The 20,200-nt window shown below is 40.1% G+C and overlaps 2 protein-coding genes across 14 annotated transcripts in view; both read left to right on the forward strand.

The window, feature by feature from the left end:
* CIB2 (calcium and integrin binding family member 2) overlaps positions 1-17,158 on the forward strand; it is a 39,590-nt gene extending 22,432 nt beyond the window's left edge. For 6 of the 10 annotated variants that reach the window (XM_040706819.2, XM_040706816.2, XM_040706815.2 and 3 more), the window contains 3 exons: positions 4,682-4,829; positions 4,927-5,122; positions 7,563-8,170. In XM_040706819.2, the coding sequence (XP_040562753.1) occupies positions 4,682-4,829; positions 4,927-5,122; positions 7,563-7,605 (387 nt within the window). In that variant the 3' untranslated portion in view covers positions 7,606-8,170. Of the gene's footprint in view, positions 1-4,681; positions 4,830-4,926; positions 5,123-7,562; positions 8,171-9,527; positions 12,530-14,423 lie in introns of those variants that run through there. The other 4 variants (XM_413749.8, XM_004943721.4, XM_004943720.5 and 1 more) reach the window with 1 other exon arrangement.
* The window catches only part of TBC1D2B (TBC1 domain family member 2B), a 41,847-nt gene continuing 34,104 nt past the window's right edge, over positions 12,458-20,200 (forward strand). For 2 of the 4 annotated variants that reach the window (XM_025153906.3, XM_025153909.3), the window contains exons 1-3: positions 12,458-12,529; positions 14,424-19,787; positions 19,885-19,963. The gene's annotated coding sequence lies outside the window, so the exon portion shown is untranslated. Of the gene's footprint in view, positions 12,530-13,452; positions 13,593-14,423; positions 19,788-19,884; positions 19,964-20,200 lie in introns of all 4 variants that reach the window. The other 2 variants (XM_046899234.1, XM_046899235.1) reach the window with 2 other exon arrangements.

Consider the following 20,200-nt stretch of genomic DNA (forward strand, 5'->3'; position numbering starts at 1 on the left):
TTGCACCTTATCTTTTATAGGTTTGAGCATGAATGCATGCACAGTGCTTCAAAACAAAATAAAACCATTTCCTGTGATTTTAAGCAGTGTTTTGAAAACTGCTTTGTGTGTTTGGGCATCTCTGCTAGCATCACTTGCATGGAAATCCCGAAGTAAAGGCCACTATGTTTATGTGGATGTAAAACTGAGAAACATTTTGTAATGACTGCTCAGCCTCTCTAGCTTAGTTACCTTAACCTAAGAAGAATTGTTTCAGATTAACTTGCACCATCTTACTTCTAAAACATAGTCAGCTTGTGCTAGAAGGATGTTGTGTGTTAAATTAATTGGTCAGGCTGCAAGATGATTGCAAAATGAGTGAGGCGATGAGAGGGCAACACAGTGCTTTCATGTTGGTTTTTTTTTCACACCTCTGATGGAAGCAAGAGCAAGGTGTGAGTAACAAATGTCATGGTAGGATTTGACTATAACCCCTGGCGTGAGGCCAGTGATAATATTCATAGAGTCATAGAATGGCCTTGGTTGAAAAGGACCACAATGCTCATCTCATTTCAGCTCCCTGCTATGTGCAGGGTCGCCAACCAGCAGACCAGGCTGCCCAGAGCCACATCCAGCCTGGCTTTTTTTTCCTTAGAAAACCAGTCATGATTTATCATACTGTGTTCTAAGTCCGTATGCCAGAACAGATGTGATGGTGTATTAAAAATGTGTAGAAATACAGCTGTCTAAGTAGAAAAGGCAACGGTTAAGAAGATAGATAGCTCTTTTATGAGAATTATCTCAAGTGGCTTCAACATCAACGATCTGCAAAACAGCTGAGTTTTAGCTGTAAGAGTTCTTCATTGCTTCCCTCTCTTATTTTTATTGTGAGAGGATGGAAAAAGCTTTTTAACAAGACAAATGTAAGTTTCCTGTTGTTAAAGGATTCTTTCTTTAACGATTAGTACTTGAAGGAAAGCGATCTATGAAGGAACAGTATCATTTTCCCCATTGCTCCCTCCCCCCATGGCTTTTCCTTTAAATATGATGGAACCTTAATCTGTGCTCTTTAGAGCAGAGGTAATGAAATTACAGAAAGGATGTGAAAAGTATCTGTGAAGGTAAACTAATACTTTCCATTGTGTAAACTACAGATATACTGCCTGAAGACACACAATATGAGAAAGTTAAAGGAAAGGAATCAATACGAGGAAAGATTTTATTTTTCATTTAGATTTTAGAGATGCATTTGGTAAAGAGCTACTTAAGAAATATACCCAGGTCCTTTTAATTCATTGCTGACTTATGGGTATTTTCAAGGCCTCTAACATGTCAAGTAATTAATTCATCTTACACAACTGCAGTATACTTAGTGAGAACATAGCTGACACTTGGAAGGAAGAAAGTCTTGGGTTTGATATTCACTGCTGATAGGGATATTTGCATCCATGTAGTCCTTGTTTGTTACTCAATGCTGCCTCTAAGATGTCAGTTTGTAGCTGTTGCTATGACGCTTAGCTCCGATGGGGTTGGTTCTGAAGAGAGCAATGTAGCACTATAGAAATCAGAACAGTAGCATTTCTAACTTGGTCTTGTTGTACTGAGCATTTGTACGTTTAACAGATACATTCTTATTTATGTGCCTTGAGGAGGAAAGTGGGACAAATTGCATGCTGCTTTGTCTTGGTGATAAGCTGACCATCAAAAAACGGTTGAAACAACAAATTCAGTTATTTTTTCTGGAGCAACTGTCTATATCCGTATTCACGGGACAGGTGTATTCCCATGCTCTCAAGTCTTCTCTACCCGTCAGTGTAGAGAGTACTACTCTTTGCAGTACCCACTGATGCATTTCATTTTTCTTTGGCCTATTTTTTTTCTGCCTCTGAACAGTGAGTTCAGCCTCACGTATGAAGCTCAAAGCACAGTGAGGTCATTAATTTTTACCCTTTGAAATCTGTAGGAATGTTTCTTGTTGTGGAGTTAGTTCACGTGTAACTATAAGCCATACAGCAGAATTTTAATGTAGTATTGACTGACTTAATGGCCTGTCATTTGGGACCATGACTGTGGTTCCTACTTCAGATATGACCTAAAACAACCTTAATCTTCGCCATTATCTCAGCCAGAAAGGTTGGACTTATCTTGACATTTAGGAGTACTAAAATCTCTGGTCTTCGTGTTTGTTTAAAGAAATTACACTTCTGAATTTGATTTATGAGAACTCAACCACCCACAAAAGACTGACAAACACAATTGTGTTGTTTGCCATTGGATGGCTGTTTGCCTTTTGGCAGACTCCGATCCCTACCATGGAAGGGAGTCGTGGAGTGCAAACTGCGAGGCTCAAGGGCATCTCATTAGGTAGTTGATGTATGCTGAGAGCTGTACTGCCATTAAGTAGCAATCTCCTGATGAATTAGGTATGCTCTGAGGATGTGAATAACCCTTTTAGCTTTTGTATGCAAGTACCTCAAAGTTAAAGCCAACAAGGCTGCCAGAATATGCTCTTACATTTCCAGGGTTGGAAAACTTGCCAAGCATACTTAGATGTAAGACAGGCTTTTTCAAACCAGGCCTTGTACCCAGATGTCTGACCATTTCTCTGTAATTGCATCCTGGAACACGCTGCAGGGAATCATCCAATAGTGAGTCCACACATGACCAATCACCTGAAGAAGAAAGGAATGCTGCTTTCCAGGAACTAGATGTACTTTGAAATGTTGTCTATGTGCACAGCCACAACTCACTCTCATTTGTAATGCTGGTCTTTTATCAAGAATCCTTAAAAATTAAAATGGACTGAAAATGGCATTGCATGTAACACGTATCTGACACACAAAGGACATGGAGGGGCATTACTGCAGCTAAGAAGTCTGTGATATGACCACTTAGTATGAACAGGCACATTTACAGCCTTTCTCAAGGAATGGTGATTTTCCTGGAACTTAGCTAGAATTCTTCATTAGAATGCATATCACAGAATCTAGATGTTTTGATTCTGCCAGGCTGTGTCCTCAAACACAATAGGCTTGTGCTATTGATTGATGTTTTATGTTTAGCATAAAATACCTTACAAGAACTGGGCTACCGTACCACTAATATGCAGCTGCCTCTGAAGTTAAATTCAACAACTTTTAATGATATGCAGCAGCTTAAAACAAGAGCTAAAGATAGAGATGTCCAATTGAAATCACAAGGGAGATTTGGAAGCATAATGACTTTTGTCACCTACACAGAGATAATATTTAAAATATATTTTGCTGCCACCTCAAACAGTGAAAAAACTTTGACATGGCTCCAATCTATCAAAAATTTCAAGTCAAGTTCATAAGGGAAATGGAAAATAGGAACTGAACCTGCTCCAACCTGGGCTGAAATATTTTAAGGGAACTGTAACTAAAACTCATGTGCCTAATGTTTCTAATTCATTTCTAACTCAGGAGAAAGGAAACCTGAAGTGGGTATATGTGTGAGCTCTTGAGTTTTCTCCATACTACTTCTTTTACAATCAAACCCAGTGCTGCATGCATACTACAAGCAATGTCTGGTATACCACAACTAAAGCTGACTGCATTTATAGGAGATGAGCATTTTGATTGGCATTCTTGACTTCAGACAGGATCTGTAGAACAGCCTTGGCCCGATGCCCCTTGCAGTCCAGATCACGTTTGTGAGTTTTATTCACGCTCAGTTGAATTGATTTATACTCATTATATAGGAATAACTACAAATTCATCTTAGTTTTTATACAGCTGAGGGAAATATTGTTTTGTTACTATGGAAAGATGTTGTTTTGTTGCTGTAAAAGCACTTATTTTTGACTTCAGAGCAATAAAGCAACTTCTCTATGCTTGCTAGCTCTTGTGTTTACGGTTTTAGAATACTGTCTTTTGAGAGTGGCTTTGTTACCAACTGCATTGGTAAGCTGCTGGAATAGGATCTTGGAATCATTTCTGAAGAGACAAAATTTAGTTTAAAATTCTAGCATTCATATTCATTTCAACCAGGGATTGGATATTCTTTTTATAGCAGTGAAAATGGAAGACCTTTCTACAAGATGCTACTGGGGATACAATTCTACATCCTTAACAAACAGGCTTGGTTTAATTGGTGGTTCTGCATTAAGCAGATAGGTAACTATGTTTACTTCTTAAAATGCTTTTGTAAATAGTAATCATTCCTCCAGCCTTGGGTCAGGTGTTAGCAGAGGTATAGCATCTTCATTTGTTTTATTGACTTTCCCCTTAGTTTCTTCTACTGTCTTCAGGTCTGTATCCACTAGCTTCATAATGCAGGAGAGCAATTCTCTTGACTTTATCAGTATGACAGCTTGTCAGGAGCCAATTTTATGCAAATTACATTCACACTCTTAGTACCTTTATTCTAACGTTTATAAAGCAGGTGCTACTCACAAGAGAAATGAAGTCAACACCAGTATAGAGAAAACGAGTAACAATGGAGCTGAGAAAATCTAGACAAGAAGTAGTACTGTGCAGCAGTGTGCTTTACTGACACCATAACATGCAACTGTAAAATTTTGGATGCATTTTGGAAGAAAAAAGTGATCTTCAAGGAGTGATCTCCAAACAACTCGCTGCTATTTATCTGCAAGGAGTATGCATGTTTGCTGATATTCCAAATAGGTGTTATTGTTTTGTTTGTTTGTTCGTTTTAAGTAATAAAAAGTTTGTGTTTACAGGAGAATCCCTTTAAGGAAAGAATTGTGGAATCCTTCTCGGAAGATGGAGAGGGGAGCCTCAGCTTCAATGATTTTGTGGACATGTTCTCTGTGCTCAGTGAAATGGCTCCCAGAGAGCTCAAAGCTATCTATGCCTTTAAGATCTACGGTAACGTATTCAGATACTTTTTTACATGTTTGCTAAAAATAAATGAGTGTGAGAGTTGCCGGTGATGATCTTTTCTTTGCTTCTTTTTCCTATTCAGATTTTAACACAGATAACTTCATTTGTAAAGCAGACCTGGAAAAAACCCTCAATAAGCTGACCCGAGAAGAGCTAACAGCAGAAGAAATCACTCTGGTTTGTGAGAAAGTGATAGAAGAAGCTGACATGGATGGTGATGGCAAATTGGGATTTGCAGACTTTGAAAACATGATTTCCAAAGCACCGGACTTTCTCAGGTATTAGAACAAAGGTTGTCACTTTGCCTATTTTCAGGTATTCTTTCTGGCTGTTGTCTGTGTAGCGCAGTGTGAGAAATAGCAGGCATAAGAGAACTGAGTTTTGCTGAGGTACCTGGAGGATGCCTTCTTACCCTAACTCAATTTAATTCTCCAGAGCCTATTCCAGTTCTGTCCTACCTTAGGACTCGGAGTTCAATGACTCGGTTATCCCCTCTTTTGCTCCCTGTATTTGTGTGAATTTTTCAGGGGAATATTTTCATCTTCTAGAAGCTCAAATACATACAGTTTTCAACCAAGGGTCCCTGTTGTCTGTATAGGAACCCGTCCAGTGTGCCAGGATTTTTATGTACTTATATTTAAACAGAATGACAGATGTCAAGTGTGATGGCTGCTTCTGGAGAGGGCTGGCAAAGCTCACAGTCAGATGGACTGAAAAAACTCTGTTTCCATAGTAAATAAGGCCGAATGTTAGTACTGAATTAAAGTACATTGAAATTGGGATTGGTAATCTTAATGCTAATGGTGATTAAGAACTTTGAAGTGTCCTGAAGAGTACAGGAGAGGGTTTTTTTCCTATGATAAATTAAATTTCTGAGGAAAAAACATTGTGAGACAACGATTCTGCTGTAAAGTATGAGGTCCCAGTGAACCCTATGAGACATCAGCATCTGAAGGTGATATGCTGCAAAGTCAATGCGAGCATCTTCTATGCATTAGCAATATATTAGGCACTCCTTGACTAATCAAACTTACCAACAGGAGCTCTTTTGGAGCAAGATACATATTATCATTATAGTGAGATTTGACTGAGTATGCATAATATTTTGTTTACACACGTTTATAGCAAAAAACCCCAAACATTTTCTGCAGACTGTTTTTCTGTATAGAAGCTGCTGGGATCAGGTAGAATTTCATTTATTCAATGAAAGACTGTGCTGTACTTACAAAGCTGATAGAGAGCGCAGATCAAACATGAAGAATAGAAGGCAGATGTGAAGAGTCAGCAGAAGCTGTAGTTTCAGAGGTTTCCTGTGCCATGACTGATGTTACTGCTGTGTTGTAGAAGCAGTTTGCAAGCTATGATATGAAAAGATATGAAAACCTTTTATCATCTTGGTAAAATTGTCCCTTTTGAAAGTCTGCAGCAGATGAATGGGAGAAGTACCAACCCATCCACGTCCAGAGACAGCTGTAATTTCATCTGTTTTTGCACATCTCCATTTTTTGTGCCCAGCTGAATACATTCCAAACTTTAATTTCAAGGAAATGGAAGTAGTTATTGATTGATACTTTCAGCTGCTCATCAGCTCTGAAAATTAGACACATTGCATTAAAGCAATGGTTGCTTTTAAGAACTGATGAGCAATGGGAGATGCTGGATAACTACAGTATTTGGAGACTTTGTTTTGAAGCTGTAGGCGATCAGCATTTCTGAATACTGCGTCCTAGAATGTCACATTGGTGCCTGGTACGTGATTCTTCAGAAAATGTTAATCTGAGATCTGGAAAATTACTTATTTCTGTTGGTTGTAAAGAAATTCTTACTCAATGCTTTACCTTTTTCCCTACCAAAAGCCACTCTTCACATCTTAAGAGTATGAGGCTTAGGATGCAAGGTTTTACCTGTGGCTTTGCCACTGCTTCAGCATGTGTTCTCTGCAAAACCATATGTCATACAACTGTCTTCTTTGCTTTGTTAAATGAGTCTCGTGCTGGCCTGACTTTTGGCAAACATGGACAATTTTTATAATGTGATCTATTCAAATGTAAATTCTCATTACTGAGGAAGAATATCTTCTTAACCTTATTGATAGGGATCTTTGCTTCAAAAAGTTTTCCTTCACATGCTCCTTTTTTTAAGCACTGATTTCATACAGCTCAGTATACCCTTTGTTTTGTTTTTGTTTTTTAAGCTGCAGTACAGCTATACGTACTTAATACATGCAGCAGGCACTAATTTTGACACCATGATCCAGGCTTGTACCTGATATGAGCTAAAGTTCACTCATTTTAGGTTGACTGATTTTTTTCTTCATGTCACCACGTACTTCTCAAACCTTGATTTATGATACTGTGTAGTCTCTTACAGAACACCTTTGCAAGCTTTGTGCTGCTGTCAAGCAGATGAAAATGCAGTTAAGTTTGTTTCTTGATTTGTGCTGCTGATGTTGATGACTTTTTTAGAGACTGGAAGAAAACACTGCTTGTTGTTGACCAGGGAAGATGGTATATGCTTTTTTGACTGTTATTCTGGATGCTTGAGTAAGTTACAAATAAGTGATAGCTTCTAGTTCAGAAAATTTGATTTCAGTAGGTTTGTTTCACTTGAAATTGTTATCATTTAGATAAGCTGCTTGTAGTTTAATGGGAGCATTTGGACTCTGAGCTGGCATTAGCTGAGTGTTCTGTTCTACAAGACTGGTTACATTTTCCACAGGAAATTGGTTTGTAAATCATCCTGGAAGTTTCAGCTTATTTGAAGGCCTGAGGGTGAAACGTACTATAACAATCTGAAATGGAGCTTGAGAAGAATGTGGCATCAGTAACACCTGGGAGCTGCCAAACCTAGGCAGAGAAACAACACGTGAAACAAAAAGATGTCCTCGTAAATGTGCTATTCTGAAACCTCTGTGGGCCTTTACTCCTGTAGCAGTTGATATCCTGACTCTAGGCCTATCCAAAGCTGAAGGGACTGCAGCTATGTCTTAGATTCTGTAAGACCTCTTCTAAAGTACATGTGACGTAGTTCCTAAAGACTAAAATCAGAGCTAGTGACAAATTGGCAAGAGATTATTACTGAGAAAATAGTAGCGAGAAATCACTTTTATCAGCATTTTCTTATTAGTAAAATGCTTAAGTTTCAAAGTTCAGAGTGACACTCAGAAATACAAAAATAGTCTTGGACTTAGCAAGAGAAACATCGAATTTGTCTGCCTAGTCTGACCTGCTTAGGAACCCAAATGCTGTGCAACAGCCTAAGTGCAATTGGGAAACATTTTGCTTTGCTGTATATCCAATAAATAAGTCAGTTGACACTTGATTTAATCCAGTGCTCTGCTTGGCCCTCTAATCAAATAATTTCAGAAGATGGAGGTTTCTCTTCACATACGTAAGCCTTCCTGAGAGCCTGAGAGAAGGCTTGCTGTGCTGGTAACCGGTTAACAGAAATGCATTGTCCAACCGTGGATTTTAACTGTCCTGGAGAAGGAGACAATTTGCAGTGTGAATGATAAATCTGTGTTCTACAGTTGACGTATGAATGAGAAAATAAGCAGTCGTTCTTGTTTTATTCTTCATTCTATCACAGAAAGATCTGAGGGTTCCAGTCCTAGTGCCTAGCTTTAGCTCATTCTAAAAACTGAAGAGATCTCAGTACCTCGTTGTATGTATATCTTGTTGTAGAATAAACACTTTTATATAGAAGAAATATTATCGGTACCTCTGAATTTCCATAATTGCACACTTGCAGAGGGTTATTCTAAACAGCATTTTTTCTTACTGACAGCTAATTGAACTTTGCATGATTCAAGGAAGCATTCTGACTTAACTAAGTTTGCCATCTCAGTCTGCAACCAGAATTCAAGTCCTTTTAATTACAATATCTAATTCACAGTGCAATGCTTTGCACATAAGGACAGCACATTTGAGAAACGCTTGCAGCTCAACTGCAACAAAACATAAACACAGTCTGTAAAGTAATGTTGTGAAATGAGGAGCTGAATCACTTCTATTTGGTGAAATTGCGGGCATGAGACTGCAATGCTGAATGACCAAAAAGGTACTTAAGTTTTTTTTTAAAGTGGTATCACCATCCTGTATCCTCATCATTACTTGCACATTTGCCAGCTGCTTGGTTTGGCCTTCTGCTTACTGAATGTTAAGTCAACACTTTGGTCTGTCAGATTCTGATTTCTTGTGTTAAATAGTAAGCAACCTTTATTAATGTTGTAATAGGTTGCACCAGGGACTTAATCAGTCTTCTGGAGGTTTTCTCAAGTAAATATTACATTATCACATCTCAGAAGAAAAGTGAGAATGTTCTCATCACAACAAAGCATAAGAACATCAAAATGGCAGTGATTTCCAGGTTAAATATTAAGTCTCTTCACTGTAAAAGTCTCGTAGCTGAGATGCAGGCCTGAGGATTGACTTTTTGGTCATTGTCAAGAGTTCGGCCTCCTTTTGGGAGTAAGATTTAGTAGGCTTGGGAATGCATTTCATCTTGAAATACTTCAGTGTCAGTGGAAATGTTCTCCTTCTCAGATGTCCTTACTAGGAGGGAGAAGAAGAGAGCAGAGATCCAGAATCTTTACGGCACAACTTTCTTTATGTATTCTAAGGAGAACATTGCACGCAATGATAAATATTTACATGTCTCTCAATGTTTCTGTTTCCTTTGCAGTACTTTCCACATAAGAATCTGAAGATCTGTGTGTGAGCCAGTGTTGTCAGAATGGTTTGTCAGTCCAGCCTATCTGAATCTCAGGCGCTTTGGGGGCTTCTGTCCTCTCCTTGTGGCTTCTTAGAACTCAAAAAACACTGAAATGATTCTGGTCTGCAAAGAGAGAGAAGCATCATTTGGTCTACAGGATATTTGGAACGGTCGCGTTTTTATCTTCACTGCTGGCATTCTGGCAAAGATGGCTGATTGCTGGGTTGTGGTTCCTCTTCTTCTTTTTTCTCTTATTTTTTTTTTTTAGCAGACAGAATCAGAATGTTACTAAAGGTGTTTCCACAACATTTTTATATTTATGAATATTTAATACTGCTCTTACAAGCAAAAAAAAAAAAAAAAAAGAAAAAAAGATGAGCTTGGGTGACTTCTCCAAGAAAAAAAAAAAGCATGGGCCTTAAATAATGAGATGCCTCTATCACTGTGTTGTACAGCTGGGGATCTTGCATGGAAATCACCTTGTGTGGAAGAACAGCAGTCAAGATCCAATTCCCAGTGTTGAAGACAACCACATCCCAGGTTTGCCCTTCGGTCACTGAAATGGCAGTTGCTGGGTTTGGTGCTTACCTTCAACCAATACTTTATGGATTGTCACGTCCTTATGAAACTTGAAATATTTGCATTTTGTATATGATTACTGCATATGTGATTCATTTCTTCCCAAGAGAAACTTTGAAACTGTGTCCTTATTCTCAAAGGGAGTCTTGCATTTTACTCATTCCGTGGTCTGATAACACTGAATAGAAGAGTACAATCATCTATAATCCATGAAGAAATTAAAGAAGCACAGCACTATTACTAAGGACATAAAAAGACATTTTCTATCTAAACCAGCTATGCAATCTTTCCCATAAAGTGCATGAATGCAGCTCAGTATTTCTCTTTCCTCTCCAGCTGGAAATCAGCTAGATTTCTTCTTTTTTTCAATTCCAGTACCAGTTAGGTACTGGGGCCTGAAGACAATCACACATGTATTACTGTTCTAACAGTCAATAGAAGGGCTCTGTCACTTACATGGCTTCTGTATCAAAGTCATAACTATTAAAACTTTTGACGCATTTTGTTGTGCTTTGAGGATTTGTGGGCTAAGCACGTTAACTTCCATTCTAGCCATCATTCCAGTTACTGTAAACTTAAGCCTTTCAAGGCTGAAATATGTTATGCTCATTGAAACAATTGATAAAGTATAGAAATTCATCATTTTGCTGTTTCTGTAGGCATGGCAATGCTCGCTACTTTGGAACCTGTAATGGATTGAAGCTTGGTTTGCAAGTATGGATGCACAGTATACATCAAGGAACATTTATTGAGCAGTAGGGTTGGATGCTAAAAGCCTCAGTGGAAATTTTGAGTATCTGAGGTATGAAAGGCCAACTTAACCTAAACATAATGAAAATGAAGCTTCTATATCAGTAATAATATTTATTTTGGACATTTGTTGGAGTGATCATATTTTTAGTCAGTGGTATTTGTAGTATTTTACTACTTCCTCCTCCAGGTAACTGCTTAGATAAAGGACTTGGAGCCTGAAGTTCCTTTGATGAGTAACATGAATCAATCCTGATACTCAGTTCTGATTGAGTAGGAAGAGATTCAAGCCTCAATCTTCTTTGTTTCAAGTAGATTAAGTTAGATGAATTAGTTGATTCAAGCAGTTGGCAAGATACGGGCATTGAGCCCGTAGTGAGCCCATGTTAAAGTTTCTCCCTATTCATCAGAACATCAGCCTGCTAACTATCTATTTCCTTCAAGACAAGTTTCATCTTTACATCCTTGCGAGATGCATTTTTCTGTCACTACTAATCTATATCATAAAATGACATGTCGCAAGGTTCTGGGTTGGGTTATTGAAAGGACCTTGGTTGATTTCAGAGGTCAGCTTCCTTTGGCATCAGTGTTCTTTTTCTATATTTTAAAATTTACGTTGGCCAAAATTCTTTCTTCCCTTCCTGACGCTGTGCATCATTCCACAAGTAGATCCCTGTCTCCACTTTAAAGGAGCACCTCCGTTGCTTTGGAATGCACTTGGTGTATTCCTTAGGTCCTCCCTGACCTGGATGTCATGTAATGACAGCTGAAGAAATGCCTGGCCTTGCAATCAGATGCTTCACTCGGGCACCCATCCACATGAACAGAGGCACCACGAGAAAAACAAAGGAGAATATTGTGAAGGAGAACACCTATCCACAGCTAAAGAGCAGTGTTGCAGAACACAGCAGGTACGAAGTCCTGAACGCCCTGTGTCTCTTTGGTGTATGAAGTTTGAGTTGGACTTTAAAAGTGAAACAACACATTTCAGGTTGCAGAGAAGCTCTTAGGTGTGACTGGGTATTTCCATTTGTGCCTTTGGGTATTTCCATTTGTGCCTTCAAAAACAGACCAAGAAAAAGAGCAATTATCCAAAGCCCCAATTAAACCAGGTAGCGTGTGGTTATCTCTGGCTGATGAATACACAAAGCATTTTATGGGCAGAAGGGATCTGGTGGAAGTGAGTAAATCAACATCTAAAAGCAAGCCATAAGCAAGTCACTTAGTAACACGCTTTCGTTTAACGTTGCTTTAAAGGAATGCCGTCAGACAGGACTCACAGTGGCAGCCTGCAGGTCGCAATCTGCTCCCTGTTACTTCCATGTTTATTTTCGGCAACTTGGTTGACTTCAGGGGAACTGACTCGCACGTCTGTAAGTTGAGGGAGGCAATAGCTCTTTTGCCGCAGTTCCTTGCCCTCTCTCATGCCCGTTGATGTAACCTTACACGGTGGCTTTGTCGATAGTGACAATCGCGTCGGGTCTCCCTCCCGTTTGCTCTCACTGCGGCTGCAGTTGTGCCGCTCCACCGCCAGGCGGCGCCCTCGCAGCGCAGCCCGGTTTCACAGCTCCGTCCTCCATCCCCCGGACTGACGATGGCCACAGCACGTCTTCATATTGATATGGCCATTAAATATTAAGCAGGTAAGCACTTAGCAGAAATGGGAAAAACACGTGCTTTAGAAACTTTAATAGATTCAGATTATTTTCTGAAAGCTGAGCGTGGAGTTTTTGGTACCCATATATTCGGAGAGTGGGAAATACTGCGCTTGTCAGCTCAAGATCCTGACTTGAAATAGCTGTAGGATTGGAAAGAACCTGTCATGTTATTGCTCAGTGCACCTTAGCTGGGACAGGCTATGAAATGAAATCGGATGTAGGAGGCAGTAATGGCAGTTGGGTGGCTGACGTCCTCAGAAAGACATGCCTGAGACAGGAGTGAAGGACATCACAGACAGATGCTTTGCCTCTCACTCTGCCTCGTTTTGCAGTTCTGGGTGCCTCGCAGAGATGTTGGTGATGCAAAGTGACTATCAGGTTCTCTCTGGTGGGGAATGAGACTGGTGGTGGTGGAAATACAAGAACATCAACATTGCAGATGAGAGTGCCTTTCTTTAACTGGAAGTTCTGCTATTCTTATCTGTAAAAAGAATTTTACAGTCTGTGCTCTGAAATTCCCTGCTGCCCTTTTATTTATGCTGCCTAATTTACAAGACCAAGGACAAGCCAACTGCATCGGGCTCCTGCATTTGCTGGGCTGCAGAGTAGATAACTCATTTCCTCTGTTCTTTTCTCAGCTAAGATTTTCTGAGATGTAAACATATTTCTATTTAAATCTGTGTCTTTATCTGTTTTGCACACGTGTGGCGAGTCTTGTAGCGTGCTGCTGGGGGTGTGCTCACAAATCCTGCTGTGCAAACTCCGATCTATTCCCTCTTTTCCAGTTCTGTGCACCTACAGTTTGAGGCTGTATGTGCCTAAAAAATGTAGGCCAGGATGTTTTCATTCTGCTGGAGAATTCTGGGCAGCAGTCCAGCGTCCTCCTCTCTTGCTGTAACTTCTCCCAGATGCAATCAGTGGAGGTAGCAGCCTGCCAGCAGAGAGAGATTCTGGCTGCTGCTGTGCGAAGGGGCTGGGCAGAGCGGCAGCTGATGGAAGGTATTAAGGAAGAGCAAAGTCCTTCAGGAAGAGCACAGTGAGGACGCAGGTACAAAGTGTCTGTTTACATGGCAGGAAATGGTTCTCTGCTCAGTCTCAAAGCCCAGCTCCTGCTGGACTATGTTTGGCTTCTCAAACAGTTTTGATCCCCAGTGCTTACGAGCTGCTCCTCACACCACTCTGGAGGCAGTGCTGGCAGCAGCTCATGCTGATCATTATTCTGGCTTTAGTAATTAATATTCTGGGTTACTTCAGTGACACTTAGAAATAAATTAATTTCCAACAGACATCTTTCCCTTGAGAGAAGATGATTTTCTACTCTGGAACCCGTTCAGCTTTGTCACTGTGGCCTGGCAGACCCTGAGAGAAAAGAACGTGGGAGTTTTGACCAAAGCATTCATTTTGGTTTCTGGGAAATGGTCCTGAAGCTTTTTTATACAGTGAGATTCCACATAAGAAAATAAAATAATAGCAATTTTTAAAAATGTAGATTCAGAGGGAATTCCCTCTGTAGGAGAAATTAGAATCTGAAAGGCTGTATTTGCTCAGCCTAAACAAGAGGGTTGGGCAATGTGTGCCTTCTCAGAAATAAACTCAATTCCGGGACATTCAGTGGAGATTTCCATGTCTTAAAGTTTCCCTCTGCTCTGTGGTGATCTCAATGACCATCTTCCTTCCAGTGATAAAACCAGACACGATAAGGAGATATAAATATTCCACACTGCAATTTCACACATCCTAGTAACGTCAGCAGTGCCAGACTCTGCTGCTTCTCAGGTTGCTCTTTAAACTTCAGCTTTCTGCAGAATTTGATAGCAGACGTTTCTGATGAAATGACTCAATCCCGTGTGACTCACTTTCAGTATTTTTCCGTTTCCAGCTGGAAAAAACAAGCAGAACACAAAGAAGGAAGAATTGACATCTAAGGAAGTTGGTGTATCATAAGGTCTTTTCCTTCCACTGGGACATTCACACAGTTAAATACTGGGTTATTAGTGCAGCAAGTCCAGCTTGAATTGCATGTTTGTTTTACTCGCTGTGATAACTGTGTTTGGTAACAGCGGCCAGGAGAGCAAAAGGAAATGTATGTAACAACCTCTGTAATGAGCACTGTGCCCCAAGCTGGATATTCTTTACTAATGGATTTAGAGATCTGTTAGCATGCACAAATCAGGGAAGAGCTGGTTGTCCTGTGACTCAGACTTCACCTTTGCAGACAGGGATTTCCAGGTTTGCACAGTCTAAATGGTACTCGGCAGTTTCCATCAGATTCCTTTGACAAGGAAGGTACCTCAGTGCTGGAGCTGGAGCAGAGTGTGGGGAGTTAAAGCAAGGTTTGTGAGCAGCAAGACTTTGGCTGCCAAATTAAGAGTGAGAAGAGAATTTCTGAGCAGCTTATGAAAATTGACCTCTGGGCCTGCTATGTTCTGCAGGACCACTGTACCAGCTATTTCCAGTTGAAAGCAAGTATCATTTATGCCCACTGTAGCATTGATTGCGTTCACTTCAGGAGAAGTTCAGTTTCCTGGATTGAATCGTAACCAGTGATGGGATGTGATGTCACTACTACAAGCTAGAGTCAAAATGGCAGAATGGTGAGATGTGAGTTCCCCATCAAAGAAAAAGTTGAAGACACAGCCCTCAGCAGGTGCACTGATGTGCACTGTCTTTTGGGATAGGAAAGGGGGGACCCTTTGGGATTCCCTGGAGCCCAGATAAACCATCAGCTCTGACCACTACATCATGACAGGGCCTAAGCTGAAGGCCCAAACTTCCAGAGTCAGGCCAGAGAAGACAACCTTTCTCTTGCAACACAACACCAGGCCCCATGCCAGTTTGAAGACCGTGAAGCACAATGCCAATCTCAGCTGGACCGTCCTATCACATCCACCATATAGTCCAGATTTGGCACCTTCTGATGGATTAACTCTGTGCAGTAAGTTTGGCCTCGGGTCCTTCACATCTGCCAAGGAATTTGGAGTTTATCCTATCCACAGCCTTAGTAATAAAGTCCACTGTGTTTAGTGTGCTTTCTTTGAAAATTATAACTGTGTAAGAGAAGCAGGTGAGTTATGGACCTACTGATGGTATAATTTTTAATTTTCAGTTATTTTCAGCAGAGAGTTGGTAGAGCACAGTATTTCTGCAATTAATTTACTATGTTGTGAATACTAGTGCAGAAACAAGGCAGGGTGTGCAGGGAAAATTAAAACTGTTGTGTTAAAAAATCCTAGAAAAAATCTTGTCCTGTCGTAGTAAAGTGAAGCTGAATGGCTTATGAATCCTATGGGGAAACTCAGAAACCCTTACCCAGTGTCCTACAAAACCTTCCTGCTTTCCCTCTCCTGTTAGATAACACAGATGGCTTTCTTGAGTTGGTAGCTGATCTACCCCTACTGAACCTCATTATTTACAAATAAATGTGGTTCTTCATGACGTTGGTTCTTATTAATCTCCATTTTACGTCCCACTAACAAGGGGAAGACAATGAAGTGTAGGCAGAGGAAAAAGAGTCAAGGACACTTCCCCAGTTATCTACTGACAGATTTATCCTGCCCTGAGGTAGGACCTTCAATCACCTCTGTGACTGCTGAGGTAGCCATTTGCTGAACTCTTTTTCAGCTTAGAAATCCTTTATATGGACAGGAGGAAAAGGCGATTCTGGTGGTAATGTTTTCATCGAGATTTGTGTGTGATTTGCTTTCCATCTAGTACTATCCATCTAATATTTTTGCTAACTGTGATACTGCAGTGATGTTGCTGGCTGCGTGTTTCCTCTTGAGTTAATGAAATGATGTTGACTCCTTTTTAATTTTAATTTAATGATTTTTTCTTGGCTCACAATGGAAGACTAGATTTTTGTTGCTACCAGCTTTGCCTCATAGCCACCTGTGATGTGTGGAAGGAGTTCCTGGCTGGCCTGTGGATCCACATTACGCAGTCCTTAATTTACACTTTTTAGTGCTCCCAATGAAAGTCTGACAAAAAGGAAAGGCAGTCTAAAGAAACCCTGTGAAATCAGAATACTTCTGTTCATTTTCCAGTCACCGTTTAGAAGTTAGCTAGTTAGCCTAACAAATACTGATCTTTTGTTTGCAGATACAGCTTCAGTCTGTAAGTCCAGTGATGCATGATCAGAATGGTTGTCTTTTGGTTATGGAGCACATATTTCTGACCCAAGCTTTCACCTGGAAGCTTTATAACCTGATATTCTTATCAGCTTGCAGAAAATGCATGTAAAGGAGTGAGTGTTTGCTGTGTTCAGTCTCTTACCACGTCAAGGCCAACTGCAGCACAGCGTGTATCTTCTTACTGAAGGATTCAGTAACAAAGCAGCTTTATATATTGACTAAGAAGCCAGATGAAGAGTGTTTTTCAGCTATAATTCTACTATTGATGGTCAGTGGTTTTATGCTCAGCCTGAAATGTCTGTTTCACAACCTAACTTCCCACGTATTTCCACCGTTTAGTAGAATGTGTTCTGTAATGCATGACTGCAGAAGACTCCCTAGATGCATAGTTATCAAGAAACTAGCCTGAACTGGATTTCTCCTCACCACTAGCCAGAGAAGGGGATTTAACGATGTCTCTCTCTGCTCTAATCGGAGTTCTTGTGGTCTTGTAAAAACTGATCTTTCTAGTCCTGCAGTCTTCCATCCTCATGTTAAAGTAATAGGAGGGCGGCTTGTTGCATCGTATAGCTTTAGAACAAATCTCTTACTTAGAGCTGAGTAGAAATGTTTACGTTTAACTACAGTTGGTTGTACTTTCTGTAAGAGCTCAAATGCTTTTGTTCTTTCATTTGCAAATGGTTTTAAAATAAACAGGAATGGCAAATTTGTGATGGAGTTCATCAGGGAGTGGATTTTCCTGTGATAATTTCACCCATATAAATGAAACATTCTTCCTACAAATGAGAAACCAGTATGTTTGGCCAACAAGGCCTGAATCTCGTTTGAAGTGTTGGACCATGAGGTTCCTTTATGTTGACATTAATTGGATCCAATTCCCATTGTTTCCAAAATGTCTGCATGGCTCACTGCAGCCCCAAGTGAACTTCACTGAGCTCTCCACTCAGATAGTAAATTGTAGTTCTGTGTAGCAAGGGTGCCATCAGTCCCTGAGGAATATAGGCTTACCAGTACAACTCTGTTTTTATTTCTATACACACTTGTCCTGCCAAAACACTGCATCAACATAGCTGGTGCTGGCTCTGCTGCTGTGTTGCACTGCGCTATTCGGTGTATTCCTAAGGCTTATTCTTAACCAATGTCTCTTGTGCCAGGATCTGAATGCAGTTGATGTTAGATCTCTTTACAATTACTGCCCCACATCCTGCCCCTTTACTCTTTCCTCGAGTAGGTTTGTCGCTTATTTCTTCAGGACTGTGCCTACTGTGGAACTGAGGAGTCCGAATCACCACTGAATGCACTGGCAGTAAATAAGCCATCTTAGTTGTCCTCATCCATTTTTGGTTCTTTCATTAACATTCCTGACACTTTTTTTTTAGCCCCCACAACTTTCTGTTTCTGTATCTGCAGAATACGTTACATTATATGTCTATTTTCAGTGAGATGTTCTGAAGACAGAAATTTTAAGAGAATCCAAGTTATTTGTTTTAATAAGTATCACGATGTCCCCAAATTCTATCACTTCTCAGGAGAAATTAATTGTTCATTAATTCATTCTTAATGAAATAGCATTTGGAAGAGCAGCTCATATGTCTGCATCTCACATTAAGCAAATAATTCATTTATGCCAGTACACAGCAGCACTGTGATGGTATTGCTATCTGATAACTGCACACAGTTAACTCAGGTAAACCATCAAAAGATTCCAGATGAAAATTTGGTTGCTAAAGCCATTCACTGCTTCAGTAAGTTGCATATTCCACAAACTTTGTGAAGAGTTCAGAAATATCTTTAAGGGTAATAGGAATACATGCTAAGAATGCATTACTGCTCGCTGTAAGCCAGCTGCCTCCAGGCTGACGACATATCAATATGCAGTATGTTCTGTGAAGCAAAAGCTTTGTTTTACATCTGGTATCATTGGTATCAATATAAGGTGATGGTGCAAAAGGTAGTTAGGATTTCAAGTGGAGAGAATGGAAAACATTTGTTTTTGATAAACCAAATTGTTCTTGCAGCAATTCTGGACGTAAAACCGTAGCTTAGTCTTTCAGGACTAGCATTCCCCTATCTCAATCAAATACATTTTATATCTTTTTCTAAGATAAAGATCTCTCTTTCTGTAGGCAAGTTCGATTTCTATTGATACTAATGTAACAGCCAGAAAAACTGTTTGCCGTGGCCAGGTAAACCAAATACAGACAGTGTTCTGATGTAAAGCCAAATTTGGCTCATACTGCTAGCAGAATTGGGTACTGGAGACCAGCTGTCTGCATACGATGGGGCAGTTTCCCCCTTGCACTTTCTCAGATCACGTTGTGTTTTGGTAGTCTTAGTTAGAAAGGACTTGAGTTTTGTTTGGGTCCAGATGTGAGCGATGGGACTTATTCTTCATTCCGTATTCCCTTGATTTTTCTCGTGCTTCCTGTCTCTTGCCAAAGCTAAAAGTTCCAAAACAGAAACCTACGGGAAGAGCTTCCCTGGTAATGTTTGTGTTGAACAGAAACAAACAGCAAAATGCATTTCCTGCAAAATAATTTTCTTCTGGGAAATGTAGCCTGTGTCCTAGGCCAAAGGGTCTGGCTAAGTCTGAAGATTTTTAGATAAGCTTTTCAATTACAGATTCTTATTTAGAGCACATGTAAGTGTCTTTCAGTTTCTCATCTTTAATTTCTTTTGATCCCACTCAGCCTTGAGAAATGTGTTTTCCCTTTGCCAGAACACTTGATTTCTTCCTTGAAAAGGAGGTGAGTGGACCTGGGGTAAGTTAAGAGAGAAAAAGATTTGAACAACACTGATTAGCAAAGTGCTCACTTGACCAACTGTTGTAACTTCTAACTAATATCTATAAGCATACCAAACTTCACATAGTCCGCGTCAGAAGAAGAGGTCTTTTCTTAGGTGTTTAGGATGGAATTCATACAGCTAAAGCTTAAACACTGGAAGATTTGCTCTACATCAACACCTGCTGTTCTGCCCTTGCTGCAAGAAGGAAGCTGGAGCAAATACACTTTTCAGCTGTGACATATAATCCATGTGTGGATTAAACTGTGCATGCAACTACAGCTGAGAATTCCAGAGAATCCTCCTTCCTCCACTCTGACAGTGCAAAGGTAGGCTTCTGACCCAAGGGAATGTGTATGAATTACAAAGTACTCCAATATGGATTGTGCTAACCTCTTCTGTTTTCTCTCTGTCACTGTTTTGCAGGATGACTCTTCAACATTTCCCTTCTTGTTCTAAGAAAATTGGACTGATTGTCAAAAGTGATTTTGGACATCCTTCCAATGTATGTCTGGGCTCATCTTTAAACTCTTCACCCCAACATGACTTAAGCTGCCTGTACAGAGAAGAAAAGTAACCTTGATCAGGCCCTTGCTGTGTTATTTTTCACTCTGTAAGATAGTGCATGTAGAACTTCTTTGCTCCATTCTACCTCACTGGATTTTTCCTAATTCTTGTAGCACGTGGTGCTTCCATGTAATACGAAAAAATTCTGGAAGGATTACATAAAGTCTTTTGTTAA

This window comes from Gallus gallus, chromosome 10 (assembly GCF_016699485.2).
Source record: "Gallus gallus isolate bGalGal1 chromosome 10, bGalGal1.mat.broiler.GRCg7b, whole genome shotgun sequence".
Lineage (NCBI taxonomy): Eukaryota > Metazoa > Chordata > Aves > Galliformes > Phasianidae > Gallus > Gallus gallus.